Below are 18,561 nucleotides of genomic sequence, written 5' to 3' on the forward strand. Positions count from 1 at the left end.
CAAGGGGTCAAATCAGGCAAGAAAAACTAGAGTAGTGGCTGGACAGCTCTGCCAGGAAGCCCAAAAGATGAACTGGCAAGTGCTGAATGGAAATGGGCCAATACAAATACTACTGGGGTAATTGGGAGCATGGGTATGACAGACAGGTAATGGGGAACGAGAGATACTTCTACTGGGGTTATTGAAGGGCAGATGGGAGTGGCGGGGTCTGAAACAACAGGAGTTAGTGTATGGCAGGAGCAAAAAATGGCAGCTGGCAGTAGACAAGCAGTTTACAGGGCACTCAGGTCATACACAATTAAAAGTGTATTCCTAATCCAAACTTTAATAAAGTTTGGTGTAGGAGGAAACAGGAGGACCTTGCTGAGGCCCACAAAAATAAGAGAATAACAACCCACACACAAATACCTCAGGCAGTCATGTTGAACAGTGCTGAACTACCTCTGCTGCCTCTAATAGACTCACCATCATTGTGTTACACAATTTGTGATTTTTTTTGGACTGCAGCTTTGCCTCTTCGTGGGTAGTGCTTTATGCTTATACCAATGTGGGTGTGCTGAAATCTGCAATGTTCTCCCCTCGACAACCGTTGCCATGGTGGTCATCATGGATACCAGGCTGATTGCATGGTAACATAATGATTATAGATGCTTGTCTGTGTGACTATGCATCCTCCAGTTCAGAGGATAGATTCAGAGGATAGATTTTACATTCCAGCAGGTAAACATCAAAACAAATATATTATGGAGGAGATGAATTGACTCTTAATAATCCCTGCAGCCTTAGTAGTACTCCCCTGTAAAGTGGGATTAGGATATATGTCCCACATACTCATAAAGGTTATTTTGCTTTGAAACTAACCCCCTGTTAACCTATTTATTGATTTGGTGTTTGTCTTAATTTCTGGCACAAAGCTTATCCAGTTCATCACAGATGAAGAACAATTTAGAGGCTGTCAGGGAGGAAAATTGAAAGATTTTATGCTAAACTCTGAACATTATTGGGTCCTTTTTGCAGGTTAATAAAGAGAACAATGATGGAAACCTTGCAGCCATCACACATCAAAGTTGTCCAATGCCATCTCTGTGTAGACATTACATTTACATTGACAGGAGCATAGCTGGGAAATTTGGGGCCCCTCATGAGATGTGACACTGAATACAAAGGATCATAGGATCAGAGGAAAGCCTCATTAATCCAGACTTTATACCTTCCCATCTCCTATGAGCTGAGCTCCCCTCAGCTATTAATACCTTTGTTACACCCTCACTATCTGTGCATAACAAAGGTCCACAGTATTGCTAAGAGTGGATGGATTTGATGATTCAGTATATATTGTTCTCCATCGCAAAATGAAGAAAAGTTAATTTCAGATCTTTAATCCTGCTTTTAGGCTATTGGTTTTTAACACAGATAGCCCTATTTTTACTTTGTACCCCTCCCCCTGATCTCTTATATTCCCCTGAGACAGACTTCTAGATTCAATTAGTGCTTGCAACTGAAAGCCCTCTGCCTTTTTAAGCCACATCATCACTGTTGCCTGCAACTGTATTTCCGCTCTTAGTCAGCTTCTCGCTGGCACCCTGAGTGAGTGCTCACAGTGAAAAGCATCTCTTCAGCTCCCCAGAGGACTCCAGTGACTACAGATCACACCACTGAATGTCTCTTTGTAGTGTCCCTCAGTGTGTACTAGACACATACTACATAACTAACTGTATTCCTTTGTGATATGCAGGTTTGTTTCATGTCTGTTTCAAATTTGGCATACTTTAGGATTAAAAGCCTCATCAGCTGTGTGTCTGTACATCTGGAGAAAACAATGTCCCAAATATAGATTTGTTGGCAAATTGTAAATGCTTTCCATCCAAATCCATTTGGAGAATGTCAGGGGAAATTTATGCTCACCACACACTTTATTGAAATTTCTAACTAACCATGCCGGTTTCCATTGACAGCAGCATTCAATCTCCACTGCCCAAAAATATTGCCAATATAATACATAAGCCCACCAGTCTCATAACCACGAGCTTACATGTATTATGCCAGCCACGGTGCTTTTAGTTCCTGGCCTGTTGATGAAAAATCTTCCCAGACTGAATCTGTGTAGGAGAAAGTTATGATCTAGAGCCACAGGGTGTGAGACAGTGTGTGTGTGTGTGTGTGTGTGTGTGTGTGTGTGTGTGTGTGTGTGTGTGTGTGTGTGTGTGTGTGTGTGTGTGTGTGTGTGTGTGTGTGTGTGTGTGTGTAAGTGTAAGTGTATTGAGAGTGATAGCCTTTACTAACACAGACATATGTCATACTTCATTACACTGATTAGACTCTTCATCCATCACATCCCACAGGGGCTTTGCTGCATCTAAATAGCTTATGAGTGAAATGATCTGGAATAAGTTGAACACATCTTGAAGCCTTCATTTTAGCTGGGATAATTGCTTTGAGAAAATGGCTCAAAATGAAGATGGGTACTTTGATTTGTCAGGTAGTTAACAGAATGCCAAATTGATTTTCTTCCATCTGACCTGGAAAAGGGATCCCTCCTTCTTTTTTGGAATGGGAGGGGGCCCTATACTTCATATAGGCAGGATTATTTTCAGGTTGTCACTGATAAGTGACAAACAAAGTGTTATTTTGCATCATGTGATCTCCTAGATCATTTTTTGCCTGTAATCCTAGTTTCTTATTGACTTGATGTATTCATGCCTGACGTTGACCTTACAGAATAAAATGTTGCCGCAGAAATTTCAGTGTGTGGACAGTCTCTCCTTTTCTCTTGTTGCTGTTTTTGGCCTTGCTTTGTACCCAGATAGGGTTGGTTGGCAGCACACCCTATCCACATGTTTTGCTCTATACCTAATAAAGTTTGCAATTGACATACACAATCTTAATTATTAGATACTAAATATAGGTTATCATTATTGTGAAACACTTAATTTATCTGTGTGGTTTGGTATCTTTATTTAGATTTAATTTTTTTTAGTTTTAATTAAACATTCCTCATAAAGACGTTAGCATTCAGGGATGTTTTTGTTTGACAAAGCTGATAGCCCCTGTATTATTTTGGTAGTTTGTATTACTGATAGCCAACGTGTTCCTTTACATGCATGCTTTCTTTTGAAGCTTGTACAGGAAGCTGCTTGATGTAACTCTGGCTGACTTGACAGTCTGGAGGCTCCGCTCCCACTCTGCGGTTGCTGGTTGCTGTCATCATGCAGGTGGAATCTGCGCAATGTAGCTCAGTTTAGGGATCTCCAACAGGACACATCAACCTCGCCAGCCTCCAGCGATCACACACTGGACGCTGGGCTCTGCAGAGCGGACTGTATTTACCGCTGGAGAGGAACCAATCAACAAGACTCTGGAAATAAACTGCAAATTAGAAGATTTTTTCCCCCAGCTTACACTTGATGATCATGAGTTAGTTGAGATACATCAGCTTCATCGAGAGGATAATAGAGATAAAATAGTCATCAAGATTTTTTTCTCTGCATTGCTCTGCTGGAATAATCATTCACGCGCTCGTTGTGTTGATGCTGTCAAATTGTTTTTCTCTCCTGGCGCAGTCCGCCTCCGCTGGAGTTGTATATGATGCCATGCAATCCTATAGGAAGTGACTCTCGCAGCTTCACAGGCAACAATTTCCAAGAAAAGAAAAGGACGTAATCTTTGTTCAGAGGATCTCTTCGGTTTTACGCATGACCACGACGATGGATGAGGGCACTGCTGCCAGCGAGACCATTCCAGATCTGAAAGACATAGAGGTGAAACTCGGCCGGAAGACCCCCGAGGGTTTGCTCAGGTGGATGCGTGAGGAGGCGTCCTCTATCCGGGGAGATGCCAAGCTGTCCACCGCGCACGACACCAGTAAAGATACGGGGAAGAAGAGTTTGGATGAAAAGATCAAGAAATTGAAGATGGAGATGGTAAGAGTGTTGTACTCGACTGTGTGTGTGTGTGTGTGTGTGTGTGTGCGTGCGTGCGTGTGTGTGTACGCGCATGGGTGATGGCACACACTGTTGGACGTTTGGCAGACTCTGTTTTCCAAGATGTGGCATTCACTGACATCACCAGTATATCACACAGAAAGGTTCTTCCCTGGACAATGTTGTTGTGAATACAAACATTTATCAGCAGATCAGTTTATCATAACACAGGCATGCATGGCTGAAGGCAGGTACAGTTACACAACTCCTGAACGCATAGGGCATATTACCGTAATTAATGAAAAACGTGTCTGTTTTTTCTTCCTTTTTTATGTCCCTCCTTTATGGTTATGGTTACACAAATACAGATAGGTCTCTGCAATTTTCTTTAGGTGTTGATAGCTCTAAATATTAAGTATGCATTTTACAATAACTATCAAATTCATCCAACAGCTGAAGTGCAAGGTGTCTGAAGGAACTACTGAACATCAGCAGACATAGTCATGTTTTATCTCAAAGTGACATCCCCCAGCCGTTTTTCTTCTCAGGTCCCTTCTGTGCACTCAAGAGTCTACTTTGCAACTCCCTGCGAAATGTCAGCTTTCTTGTAAAGTGTTCATAAAAGCTTCATTTTGGAAGCCAATGCCAAGATTTTAAAATCTCTCTGCAAACTTTATTTCCTTTGACATTGCCATGGACTGTACACTTCAGTGCTTCACAAATTTAAGTTGCCTGTTGGCCTCTACCAGTTATAAGTATAACAGAAACCCCATCTACCCATGCTTTTAGTTATTTATCACGTTGCTTGGATATTATGATATGCTGATTAATTTCAGAGAGCGGGGTTAGGCTGCAGCCCCCCATGACCCTAACATTTGTAAGCATATTGGCACTAACACTAAGGTAATGCTTTTTTACCAGTTAGTTAAGCATCAATAGGACTCACAGTGTGACCAAATTGTAACTGTATGGTGTTTTCTGACCATGTGAAATCCATAGAATTATTTTATTCTTGCCATAGTTTCTTATTAATTATATTTATTATTTATAATAGATTCAATGCTTTTACAGACCTGTGAGGTTTAACCGTGGGCATCATGCAGTCTTTTTCCATAGTTTCACCACACATATGGTATTGTTCACACCAAACCAAGTTGTACCAGTACCAGCTTTGGCTTTTATGTTTATCATCAAACATATTTTATGTTCTTTGTTTTTCCATACACAATGAAGCAGATTGTTTCCTGCTGAGCAGTGGTTGATTTGTGTCATTGAACACATATTTTTCTGTTTCTCTTATTTACATGTCCCCTACCCCTCCACAAACAGCAATAATGTATCACTCTAAAGTTGTTTTTTTCCCTTCTGTGATCATGTATGTCATACATTCCTTTGGCGGATGCAGCCGTGCACCCAGCTTGTGGTTGTGACACAGAGTAAATGCACTCCCACCACCAGCCTCCCAAACACAGCAAGCTATAACAGAGAGAGTTGCTCCAAAACACATTGGTTACATTTAAACATCCAAAACACATTATCAGTTTGGTCACATGGTTGAAAATAGAAACTTATTTCACTCCAGGATTTGTAGAACCACAGGATGCTGGCAGTGAAAATGCACTTTAGAACCAGAAGTTAGATCAGTCCTAGAGAGAAAGTGGTCCTCTTTTTCTCTTCTTACTGAAAAAAAACATTATCAGCAGTAGTTTCAGAAATGTCGATTTTATAAAACAATTTGGCCCACTTAAAACTTGTCATATATCTTACATTTTGATTATGCACGTTAAAATCTTTGTGTTGTGTCTAGTTTCTACCAAACATGCTCACATAAATACCACTACCACTTTTATAGTACACACTATAGTATGACATTATTGCACAACATTACCAGATGTGTCAGCATTAGAGCAATTAATTCATTAGGGGATTGTTAATAAATTAAATGGCAACAGTTTTGATTATTGATCAAGTGTTCAGCCAGAGACACTGACTCATACATGAACATTTAATCTTAGTTAAAATGTGAAATACCACATAAAGAAGAAGTTGAGGTGGTGGATGGAGCTGCAGCTGCACACTGCATTGGCAAGAGTGTAATCAGTCAACACATCCTCATAATTAAATGACCACATAGTCAATTGTACCATGCACTCCAGAATGACAATAGGAGCATTTTCTAATATGCTGACTCTCTGGGTGTTTTCTAAAACCATTACAGATCACTGTTAAAAGATAAGTTTCATGGTGTGACATCGTTGTGGTTAAGGTCTGGTTAGGTTTAGGAAAAGAGCATGGTTTGGGTTAAAATGATCACTGGGTTAAAGTTACCACTTCCTAAAAGATAGGCAACCTTTGTCATCATGGCAACAGTAAATGCCATGAAATTTGTAGTTATGGTTTTTTTAGAAACTGTTCCAACTCAGGGTTGAAAATGGGAAGCAAACAGCAGTCTCTTGCAGTTAAGTTCACCATTTGCCATCTATCTATCCAGCCATCCAGCCAACCCGCCACCTCTAACTAAGGAAATTTGTCACCTTATATTGACATAATTTGATCATAATTAATAGCTGCTAAATGGCGTTTTTCACACAAACATAACTACAGGTCCTTTTTGTTGGCTGAATTTTCTATCTATACTATACTTTTCTTTTGAGGACGGGCTGAATCGGTGGTGTACACCTGCATGAATGAGACTGCATGTTACCTGCAACACAGCTGTGGATGAGTCAGTGATTGTAAAGAATATTGGAAACAGCTGAATACAATCAGCTGAAACAAATGCAACTTCAGTGCTCTGCCTGAACTAATGATACGCTCCATTTTTTAGTCAATTTTGCAGGTTCTGTAAATTTTGCAGGTTTCCTTATTTGTTTCTGATTATTAAGCATAACTTTGGGTTTTTAACAGTTTTGGACAAAACAGGACATATGACTTTAGACATTTTTCCACTTCATCATCATTTTATAGACAGCGATCAACAGAGGAATCAACAGTTGAAATATCCGTTAGCTGCAGCACTCATAACATCGAAGCACTACTGTATAAATCAGTGGCAAACTCTTTATTGTAAAAAATATTTTAAATTTTTAAAAAAGAAAATTAAGATTCCCAAGGCCGATATTTATTTTCCAACCTTTCCACCAGTCTATTAATTTTAGGAAACAACACAAAAATACTAGCCTGTCAAAATGTGAAAGTCATGGAGAAATAAACTGTTGTAACCTCCAGACACTGATGTCAGCCAGTTCCCAAGTGAATAGTTGACCAAAGTGCCCAGTTTAGATTCCCAAAGCATCCAAAGAGCTTCTATAAATCTGTCAAGAGCAAAGGAGGAGACTGATTTGCAAACAGTTTGACCCATTAATCAGGCCTACTGCAAAGGAGGGAGGATCGGCAGCATAGTGATAGTGATAAAGAGCCACTTCCTAACTGGAAGGGAGTGAAACTTCCAGCATAGAGGCGGGCTGCTCCTGTGCATATGTGTGTGTGTGTATGTGTGTGTGTGTGTGTGTGTGTGTGTGTGTGTGTGTGTGTGTGCTTGTTTCATTCATGTGTGGGAATGGTGTGGTGTTGGGAGTGCTGAAGTTCTGAAAGACTGCGCTTTCATCAGAAATCTTGTCTTCTCTCTCAACCCAGCTGGTCAAGGTAGATTGCCACCCACCTAAAGCCTGGGTCTGCTTTAGGTTGCTTCCCATTAAAGTGGACTTTTTCCTTATCATTGTCACCAAATGTTTGCTCATAGGGGAATGTTTGGTCTCTGTGAATTAAAGAGCATGGTCTAGGCCTGCTCTATGTGAAAGGTGCCCCGAGTTATCTTCTGTTGTGATTGAATTATGAATAAAATTGAATTGAACGGAAAATCTGCTGAGTAATATGTGCAGTAATGCATGTCGAGACAAAGTGCCTGCAGAGTGAAGCTCAATGGAAAAGCTCACATTCGCACATATTCGTGTACTTAATCTCAAATTACCCCTGGATATGTTTTTTCCCCTCACTTTTTTATCACACTGAACACTTTCTGTTTTGGAGATAAGCTTATAAGACACATGAGACACATGGACATCCACATAAATAGGATCTTTAGCATTATGCTAACATCTGCTTCTTTATTCTCACTTTGCATGTGTATTTGTGTATGCCCTGGTATTCCTCATTCATCTGTTACTGTACTGTAAATGCACAGAATAGTCATGGTGGGCTGCAGCATGTGTGTGTGTGTGTGTGTGTGTGTGCGTGCATGCGCATGTCACCAGTAATTAAATGTTGCTCTGCTCCTTGTTAACTGTCAAGGGAAAAAACAGGTTATGCTGTATTTCCAGCACTTCTTACACTGTAATGTATGTTTGACTGGAACAAACACACTGCCGTTAACTTATATGTAAATTAGACAAAGACTTGTCAGTCGACTTCAACTGAATAACAATATGGGAGTCAAACCAAGGATTGTTGTAACTGTTAAAACAATAACACCCTACATAATTTTTGACAAATAGAAACCTTAAGCACTTGTATCACTCTTAACTTGCCTTTAGTTTTTTTTTTTATTTGGGAGGATTCAATTTCCAAGTTTTGATGACATCTAGCATTTGTGCCTATTTTGATTAATGCAAGTCAGTGTGGACAAAAGTCAACTGAATATAATGCAATGTAATAAGGTAAAAATGTTTTTGCGTTTGCATTTCCATCTTAAAATAACCTAAAATGATGATGGTCACATTTATAATGGCACAGCAAAACAAAACATGTATTTATCACTGCTTACCTGATTTAACAGGCATATTATCTTCTTTATTGCTTAAGCTCCTTAATCTTCTTAATGAATTGTGTTCTTGATTGACATATTTATTGCTTAGTCTATAAAATTTGAGAAAACAATGAAAAATACAATTTGGGTTTCAGTATTTTACCCAAGGACACTTTAACATGTGGACCTAGAGGAGCCAGGAATCAAACCACCAATCCAATGATTAGTGGATGACCTCCTGAGCCACAGCCACCCCTTTCACATCCTTTCATCTTTTGTTCTTCTTTTTTTGCAGTAATATGAATAACAGGATGGAAGAGATGACTGACACAAGTATAGAAAGTGGACTTCATTACCAGAAAAGCTTTTGATGTTGATCTCATCTGGCTGATGTCTGGGTGCAGGCTATCTGCTTATATACGGATTTTATACGTGCAGACACTTTCTTAATCGGTTATGGCTAGACATTGTAGAGAACAGTTTATAGCACTGCGAGCTGAAGGCAGATAAATGTTGTTATTAATGATTTTAGTGTTTCTTTTCATCTCTGTACGACAGTTTTAAAGCTTCTGTCTTTCACAGGCATCTTCAGCTGTCTAATGGAAGACATGCTCTCCTCTGATCTAAACAGATTTACTGGATAAAGAGACCCTCCTTTCTAACCACAGAAGACTAGCAGTCGGCCAGACACACACACACACACACACACACACACACACACATACACACACACACACACACACACACACACACACACACACACACACACACACACACACACACACACACACACACACACAAATACACACACTGAAGGCAATGTTTATACTAGCTGCATTTTACTCATGATCAGCACCTGTATTTCAGCTATCAAAAGATATATACATGTCTGCTTGTATATCTCTGTAGCTTTTCACTGTCACTTTCTATCTCTTGTCTTCACCTCTTTGCTTGTCAGTGCAAAGTCAGTTTGCAGCACAGAGCAGAGCTGTAGGGAATCAAAATCTAGCCTATTTAATCACAGTCTTCTCTCTCTGGTCACAGGCTATCAGACTTTTTGCTTCTAAAATGACCTGAGCTCCTTTATTCCTTCATCACACTGTATCATTTGGATGCATAAAACCTACCACTAAAAGCTGAAAGGCATGCTCACGTGTCCTCCATTGCACATCATACAGTATTTTATTCTTACAGTAACAATCTAACATCCCATTTTTGTCTTGTATTAGAATGAGTCATCTTATGTGTCTTATGTGTGACACTATTCTCTTTTCTATCTAATATCTGCAGATGAGATTTGGTCTCTATGCATCTCCTGTAGCTGCTACACAGAAGTCATTTTGAATAGATGTTGAAATGACCAACATTGTAAATCTGTGAAAATTAGTGTATAAAATTGAAAGCCTCTATTTGCATTTTTTTTTGGGTCAAATCAGGGCTGAAATGTGGTAGAATTTCTTTGCAGGGCATATTGTAATTTCATGAAACATTATCTTCATTTTGTTTGACTTATACTGTGCCATAGAAATCTCCAAATGTCAGTTTTCTGGCTCTGAAAAGGATAAACAGAATAAAAGTGCAAGGGAAAAGGGAAGGAGGACAGAAGAGAAAATAGCTGTAACAATACATTGCAAAGGTCAGTCAAATACAGAAACACTAAAGAGAAAATAAGATGGAGAAAATTAAGGATGAAGGCATATTTAATGCCATATTCAGTGGTGAATGCAGACAGATGGAGCAGTTGGAGATTTATGGAGAGACAGGGCTGACCTTCTGCTGCCTCATGGTGACTGCAAGGGCGTTGTATGTCTGCTTGATTTAGATTGGGAAGGTGAAACGACAGACAGTGACACCATGAGAGAGAGAGAGAGAGAGACTGTGCCAATAGAGACGGGTGTTTATTTTGCTGGTGAATGTGAGCACTGATGTGTGCTCGTGCTGTCTCTGCTGGCAGTGATTCAGCAGTCTGTTAGGTAGCTGTGTGACATTGGGAGGCTGTGTTCGCCACGTGGGAGAGTCTGCGTCACAGATCACAGGCTATGCTTATGTTATCACAATCAAGTCTGAATATCTGTGTTTACACTCAGTTTGTCAATGCATGATTGAAACTTAGTATGTTTATTTTCACCTGACAGATGGGATGTGTGTTAGAGGGTCTCTAATCAAAATTTTGTATGATAACAATAGATCAAATGACATGGTAATATGGAAAGGGGTCTCTCATAGTGACAAACTGTGAGAAGGCCATTACCAATTTCAACTTTACTGTTTTGGTTACATTTCACTGCTCACAGGATATTACCAGACAGACAGAAACAAAGTGAACAAAGTGAAGCATTTAGCAGCAAAAGAGGCAGATATTTGTCTCAAGAGGTGGTGAAGACTAAAACGGAGCCAAAAAGACAGTGAATATTGGACTTACCTTCACCAGACCATCTGAAACACGACCCCAAATAAATGCTAATGTTGTTCTAAACAGTAAACAATGATATATAGATATTTAAAAAGACCTTTTGCCTGAAATGTATTGGATGTTTAGCAGTAGCTGTAGGCCCCAGTGTGTGCCTCTCATGTACTCATGTAAGAAAACATTCCAAACTGTGATCCAAAGCACTCAAACCACAACTTGCTCTGCTATGAAATCCAAATTTTGACAGACAAAAATGTCTAAGGAAGTGTCCAAGGAAAACTACAATCTGAGAGAAAATCTAAGTCCTAAAAAAATTTCATAACAGTAAACTTTCCAACAATTCTAATGTGTTTGCGAGTTCTTGGCCACATTCAAGGACTCGACTGGTTTCTTTCTACTGTGAAATAGACAGAAGAAAACACGTCGTTACCTGTGAGGGCTGAAACTATTAATTTTCAGTCTTGGTTCAACCATTTTTGAAATGTTTCCACTTAATTAGTTGATTGTTTACTCCACAAAAATTCAAAAATAATGCCAAATATGTGTCAGCAGATCCAAAAGTGTCTTCAACTGGTTTATTGTGACTAGCCAATGGTCAAAAAATGTAAATACATTTATTAAAGTTATACAAAAATGAAAGAAGCAAACAACTCCCCTTTTATTAATAAATGTAGTTTATTAAATTCACTTATTTTAAATCATGAATTACTGTTTAGCTGAATATTGCTCGCAGTGCACACACATGCCTGAATGTGGTGGATCAAAAAGCAGGAAAATGAGCTTTCCAGAATCCTGTGGATCAGCCAGGAGGTGCTTGGCCTTTTGCCTGAGCAGGAAAACTGAAATCTGTTTGGCTGTATATACTGATGGCAACAAAAATGAGAAAAGATGATTAATGATGTTTCAGTTCTCAAGGCTACACAGTCCTGGACATTCATCCCCCACTCTCACCCAGACTACTGTCACATAAAATCCCTTTAGCCCCCGTTTGACCTTTTTTATTTGTCAGGGTCCTGTCCATAATGAGCATGTTTGACTTTATCTTATAATTAAAGACTTTAATCAATCTGTAAATAATGAAAATGACACGGATGAAGACATTTCCTCAAGGACCAGCAGCATATCACTCAGGAGACTGTTGGCATACATGCAAACTGAAACGCTTTCCATTTTTGGCACAGAGATGGGATATGTAATGTAGATAAAAAGAAAATATTTTTTATTATTCAGAAACACAATCAGATGTTGTTTCTGTATCTCACAGCGTTGATCTCTGGATGGATAACATATTAAAAGCATTGCTGGGACCACAAGTAACAGTAGTCATGCATTTTAGATGATAAAAGAAACTGGTTTGACATACATTTTTACTCTTCTTTCTTAGAAACTGCATGATGATAATTCAGCTCTTGGTATGCCTTGCTGTAGGTATATTTTGGGGGGAAATGGGCCAAATTATGATTTTCTTTCACATAAATATTCACAGCATTTGACAGCATTTTTAACTTTACTCTAAAACTCAAAATAAATATCAATGTATTTCAGAGTAATAATAGTAGTAAAAAAGGCAGTTAGTAATAAACTGCCTTTGAAAATGGATGAAAATTGTCAAATTTGGGAGTCTACAGTACATGTAATTGTTGACAAAGAGGTACAGTATCATCAGAAGTGGGTTTTTTTCCTAATTTGTGTGAAAATGCAACTTTCCCGCTAAAGAAGACAGAATGGGTAAAACACTGAGGTGTGAAAGGGGCAATGAATTTACAGGATCTATCCTCTCAGACAGGCCCACATCAGCAGCAGCTGAGTGGAGAGGCACAGCTTCGTTAGCATTGTGCCACCTCAGCACTGACAGGCATGGAGCTAGTTTTACTGCCACCCTCATTAGGCACTCAGTCTCTGCCAGCCTCAAACCTCAAACCTGAACCCCACCTCTCATGTCTGTGCCCCAGGTTGCCAGGATGTTTATAGCCATACACACACTAATGCACAAAGACATAAAGCTGTGGTTCTCAGTCTTCTGCTTTTTGTATGGCACTCCTCCCTGCGTGCATATTATGTTTATTTCATACAGAGAGGATAGATGTGTATATTTATATTCTCTTTCATGCCTCCAATTTTTTCCTCACTCTCCTCATTTATTTATCTTTCATCACATGTTACAGTAGTAGAGCTCTGTCTGCACAACATTGACCACAAAGCAGACGCCTTTACTTTCCTGTAAGCAGGCTCTACTGTAAAATAATGTCCTGTCTCATCTCCTACTACAGGTGTCTAGGTTTCTGCTTTGTACATGTAGCTTATGTCGCTGTGTACTTGTATTGTTTTGGGGACAAACATCTGTTTACACATAGTCACATGGTAATGACTCATCTCCCATCTAGCTGGCAAATGCTGATCCCCCCACAACCTTAACCAAACATATTTTAGGGTTAAGATTGGTTTCTGGTTAAAATTAGGATTATGCTTATGGGTTAGGTTTGAGTTTGGGTTAAGGGTTAGGGTAAGGCATGTCGTTTTTATGACTTGGGTTTGTATAAGCCTGCAAACATTTAAGTTCACACAGTTCTCATACTGTGAACACATTAAAATGGTTCAAGGCATTTAAATTGTGTTTGAGCTAATCATGAAGACCCATAGCTGCCACTAGCTGTGATGACAATTCAACAAAGTTAACATAATTGGCTGTCAATAATAAGAAATCAACCTTATTCAACATAAGGATGCAGTATTATTTAAATTAGTGGTTGCCAACCTTTTTTACTTGTTAAAATTAAGCTCTTTTGATTTAATCATCATGTGACTTCTCAGATTTATCATGGGACCACGTGAGGGGCTTTTGACACCCAGGTTTGGAACCACTGATCTAAATCATCTCCTACTGTGTGGCTTTTTTAACCACAGTGGGCCGGATGCTTAAGATAAAGGGGAGACATTGAATTGGAGCAGACTAAATGTGCCAAAGTAGTTTCACCCTGCAGCCAGCAGTGTTAGCTGTTCTGAATGGTGACTCAGTTATATAAAGGTCAGGCACCACTTATGCATTCAGAAGATGTATGAGAGGCATTTTTTTTTACATACATCTCTCCATGTTTTTCTTGTAGATGGTAGAGTCTATTGGCAGGGAGGTTTTAACAGTAACAGTACATGCTGATGGATAATGACAGAGCTTTATAGACTAAAACCACAGTGAAGCATCACTCAGCTCGAGGCACAACTAACATTATGCAGAACCAGCAGATAAGTAGCTTGGCAGGTTGGAACAATCAATGTATTCCCCACCACTGTTGTATTGACATGACCTGGAAGGTCATAAGGACCTCATATAGGAAAAGAGGTCAAAGAGTAAAGGTCTTAGTGCCTTAAGGGCCCCTAACTTGTATATGTCATCAGTAAAAATGTTACGTGTGCAGTTTTGACCATTTTTTCATTGTAAAATGACCTGTACACAATCTATAAGAATAGTATAAACTGTAAAATACACAGTTTATAGTTTGTATATGAACAGTGTTTGTGTTTTTCGTCTTGCAGTGATTCAGATGGCTGTGGCCACCTTCATTTATATTTCATATGATATTAAGACACAGTGTGTGCTAATTTATGAAAACACAGTGGTGTAACTGCAAATGTTAGGTACATGTACTTTATTTGTGTAGTTACAATACATGGGACTTTATACTTCTAGTCTACTTTGTTTGAAAGGGAAATATTGCCTTTTTTTCCAAGTTCATTTATAAAGTAAGATTTTACATAGAAAAAATATATTATGATGCATTTATTTTGGTTTAACTATAGTTTAAATGAGCTCCACCTTGACTAACTATAACCATAAAATGATTCCTGCGCATTAATGCAACAGCATTAACAATATACTATCGTATAACATACACTAATACTACACTTTTACTGCTTTCCTAAACTTTCTTTTACTGACTTCTGTCTTTTGCATCCATCTGTAAGCTTTTTTCCCTAAACCTATTATTAACCTATTATTTGTTCCTCCATTTTAGCACTGCACAACCCCGCCAGCTACTTTTATATGTTATTCCGATTACTTCCAATTATGGCTAACTACCCAATAGTCTAAAATGGTTCTAATTAGACCAGCTATAACAGTAAAAAAGTTCCCTTACACATAAGCTCAAAATAATTTTTAACCTACTAATATATATGGTATAGAATAGAATGGGAATCTGAAAAGGGATCTGAATATTTCCTTCCTAAGTCCTAAAAATGACTGTGTAATCATAAATGTGACTAAACAATACAATATGTAGAAAATAACCTATATTGTTTAAGGGTAACTGCATGAAACCTCTCTGACAGAGGTCACAATCACTGACACATCATACACAAACATGTTATAAACTATTTATGTGATTCTAGACAACAGAGCTAACCTTGAGAAAGAGACACTGACAGGATGTTAAAGCAGTGATGGACAGTGAAAAGGAAAATAATAAAATCATTATGTAGAGCAAACTGAAATACTGAGCGAGACTAAAGGTTTTAGCTGAGAGAGAAACTGGTTATCTGTGCCGAGGTGTGGATATCATCAGGCCCAGCTTTGAATGTCGATGCCATATATCACCTCTTGGCCCTGCACTTCACCACAGACCTCTGGTAATGTATTCTGGGGAGGAATTTTCCATGACTGCAGCCATCTTTTTCGTTTTACTCGCCATTTAGCTTTTTTTTTTTCAACCTCCCCCTCACACATATGACATTAGAGGCAGCATTGGCTGTTATTACAGATTGATCATCACTTCATTTGCTTCTACCAGATGACATCATGAATAAATAAATGTTTGAGAAGTTTGCACCATTTACTGGGAATTTATACTTCAGTTTAAAGCTTTTCTAGTGGAATGTAATGTTTTTCCTTTTTAAAATGTGTCAAACTTTCCACTGTATTACATCTCCATTTCTCAACAACTTCTCCTGCAGTTTTAGTTTTGGTTGGATTTCCTCATTAACACTTTGAAACAGCTTGATTTGCAACTTAAAGTATGCTTTCCTAAAACTTCTTAGTTTTAGTTCTATCCATCTCTAAGCTTTTTCATCTACCTCCACCTTATTAATTTCCCCAGTTTTAGCTCTGCACTCTCAACCTCTTATATGTTGCTTCCTATTATGGTCATCTTCAATGGTTTAATAGCTTTAAAGTGAAGTTTACACTTGTCAGCGGAGCCAAGGTTGAATGCTTGAAATAAATATCTGCAGTGTCCTGGTGGATCAGAAATTGTCTGCCTCTTACATGTAACTGTTTCTTTCCTATTGAAGACTGCAAACTAACAAAACATGAACATGATAAAAAATAATAATAAGAGCCAACAAACAACTTCACAGTCTCCTCTATGTCCTTTTTATGTCTGTGCAGGCCCACTTGCGTTCTGTGGATGTAAAGATCCTGCAGCAGTTGTTGGCGGTCCATGAGGGCATCGAGGCAGTGAAATGGCTGCTAGAGGAACGCAGCACGTTGACAAGCCGCTGCAGCAGCCTGACCAGCAGCCAGTACAGCCTGGGTGAGGGCCCCGACACTTCCTGGAGAGGCTCCTGGAGCAGCCTGCAGGACCCCAACGACAAGCTGGACAACATTTCCATCGGCAGCTACCTGGACACCCTGGCAGATGACATGGATGAGTACTGCCCTTCCAGCTCAGAGTCAGTCATCTGCTCCACCACACCACTGGTCTCACAGGCTGCTGCAGGGGGCCGGACTGCGGGAGGCCCCGGGGCCATGGTCACAGCGGCTATGACTGGAGTGAAGTCTGTGGCTATTGGCGTTGGGGTTGGAAGTGGAGTTGGAATTCGTGCTGGGGTAAATGAGAATGGAGCTGTGGCTGGAAATGGGACAGAAGTGAAAACTGGACCTGGGACTGTGGTTGTCAGTGCTGTTATTGGGACTGGGATTGCAGGGACTGGAACAGGGAAACCAGCAGTTCCTGGCAGCTCTCTTAAAGGCAAGTCTGAGGGCTCCAAGCAAGACGCTGCAGTCTGGGCCAAGGCTGCAGAGACGGGTAAGGGAAGCCCAGTTTCTAAGAACAATGCTCAGACACAATCCATTAAGGCTAATGGCATCCTGGAGAAACCAACTACGCAAACAGGCAGCCCAACCCGCCCCTGTCTCAGCGAGAAACTGGGGACGAGCCAGAGCCCCAAACTCAAACCTTACAAAAACGGAAAGATTGACTTGGATACTTGCAAAATGAATGGCAAAATGCATCTGGAGTACGACGCACACTGGCGGTGGGTGCAGTCACAAGAAGATGTGACGTTTTTGTAAGAGGGATAATAACAGAGAGGGCTAAAGCCACTATTGACCGCTCCCTCTATAACATCAAAGACCAGATTGCTGAAGGTAGAATGAACTGCTGTTGTAAAATGCACATAGTGATGCTTTTCTCGTTGAAAGACACTGGCTTTGAAAGACAAAGAATTACATTTTGTTTAGTTGTTCCCTCCTGCGACTGCACTAACTTTCTATACAACATTGATGTCAGTATTAAGGTGGATGCACATAACAGGATTTTGACCATATTGAGCCAAACAGGGCTGCCTCACACAAACTTAGGAAAATCAATTTTAAAATCCTGTGTCATAGTTTTTCTCAGGGTCTTTCTTAGCATTCCCTGATTTTTTCTTTTTTCTTTTCTTTTCTTTTCTTTTCTTTTCTTTATTTATTTGTTTTCTATAATTACCCATGCAAATAAAGCACAGATTATCTGCCAGAGAGCTGAAACATGATTTCAGATTGCTTAACAACATATATCAATTTGAAGATTTGAATTATGAGTTGACCATCTACTGTTTATGCAGAAAATCTATCCATTATTAAAACCTAGGAGCACAGGATTTCTGGCCTTCATAAATAATATTGCTCTGGGAACTCCTTAAAGGGGACATATCATGAACATGCACATACTGGGTCAGCTTCTGTGTGTTGCCCCAACTTCCAGTGGTTCTGGAGGTTACGTAAACCAACCATGAAACAAAATATAGTAGCAGGATTTCACTTCTTTTTCTAGTTCTTCATTCAAAATTGAAACTTCTCAAATATATTTGTACCAAAGTAAAGGACGTAGAGGGAGTAGAGGTGTTCAGAGCAGGTTGAAGCCTGGGCTTTTGACTAGCAGGGAGCATTTCTACATACATTCACCTCAAGTTTTGGAAATTTGACCAAAAAACATCCAACAGTCAATCTTCCATCCAACATCATAACAGTATAAAAAATAGCAGAGTCAAAAGCATGATATGTCCCCTTTAATTACTTTATACATCCTACTGAAAGTTTTGTGAGTACTCTACAATCATCAGAACCTTTAACTCCACTATTGACAGCACTGACAAAGCCTATTGTTATGCATTTAAGCCAGTAGAAGACCAAAGTTTTCCCATATCAACCTCATATTTGAATCCCAAAATAAATTCTAGTCCCTATATATATATATAGTGACATAAAATAGAAAATATATATTTTATTCTTG

The 18,561-nt window shown here is 39.3% G+C and overlaps 1 protein-coding gene across 1 annotated transcript; it reads left to right on the forward strand.

The window, feature by feature from the left end:
* Window positions 1-3,704: 3,704 nt before the first annotated feature.
* On the forward strand, window positions 3,705-17,360 carry lurap1 (leucine rich adaptor protein 1). Its single transcript, XM_053323010.1, has 2 exons — window positions 3,705-3,920; window positions 16,455-17,360. The coding sequence occupies exons 1-2, from the start codon at window positions 3,705-3,707 to the stop codon at window positions 17,358-17,360; spliced, it is 1,122 nt and encodes a 373-aa protein (XP_053178985.1).
* Window positions 17,361-18,561: the final 1,201 nt, after the last annotated feature.

This window comes from Scomber japonicus, chromosome 7, assembly GCF_027409825.1.
Source record: "Scomber japonicus isolate fScoJap1 chromosome 7, fScoJap1.pri, whole genome shotgun sequence".
Lineage (NCBI taxonomy): Eukaryota > Metazoa > Chordata > Actinopteri > Scombriformes > Scombridae > Scomber > Scomber japonicus.

Excerpts from the sequence above, each read along its gene's own strand:
- lurap1 (XM_053323010.1), top strand. The coding sequence starts at position 3,705 with ATGGATGAGGGCACTGCTGCCAGCGAGACCATTCCAGATCTGAAAGAC. Across the intron at positions 3,921-16,454 it reads AGAAATTGAAGATGGAGATG|GCCCACTTGCGTTCTGTGGA; the intron begins GTAAGAGTGTTG and ends ATGTCTGTGCAG.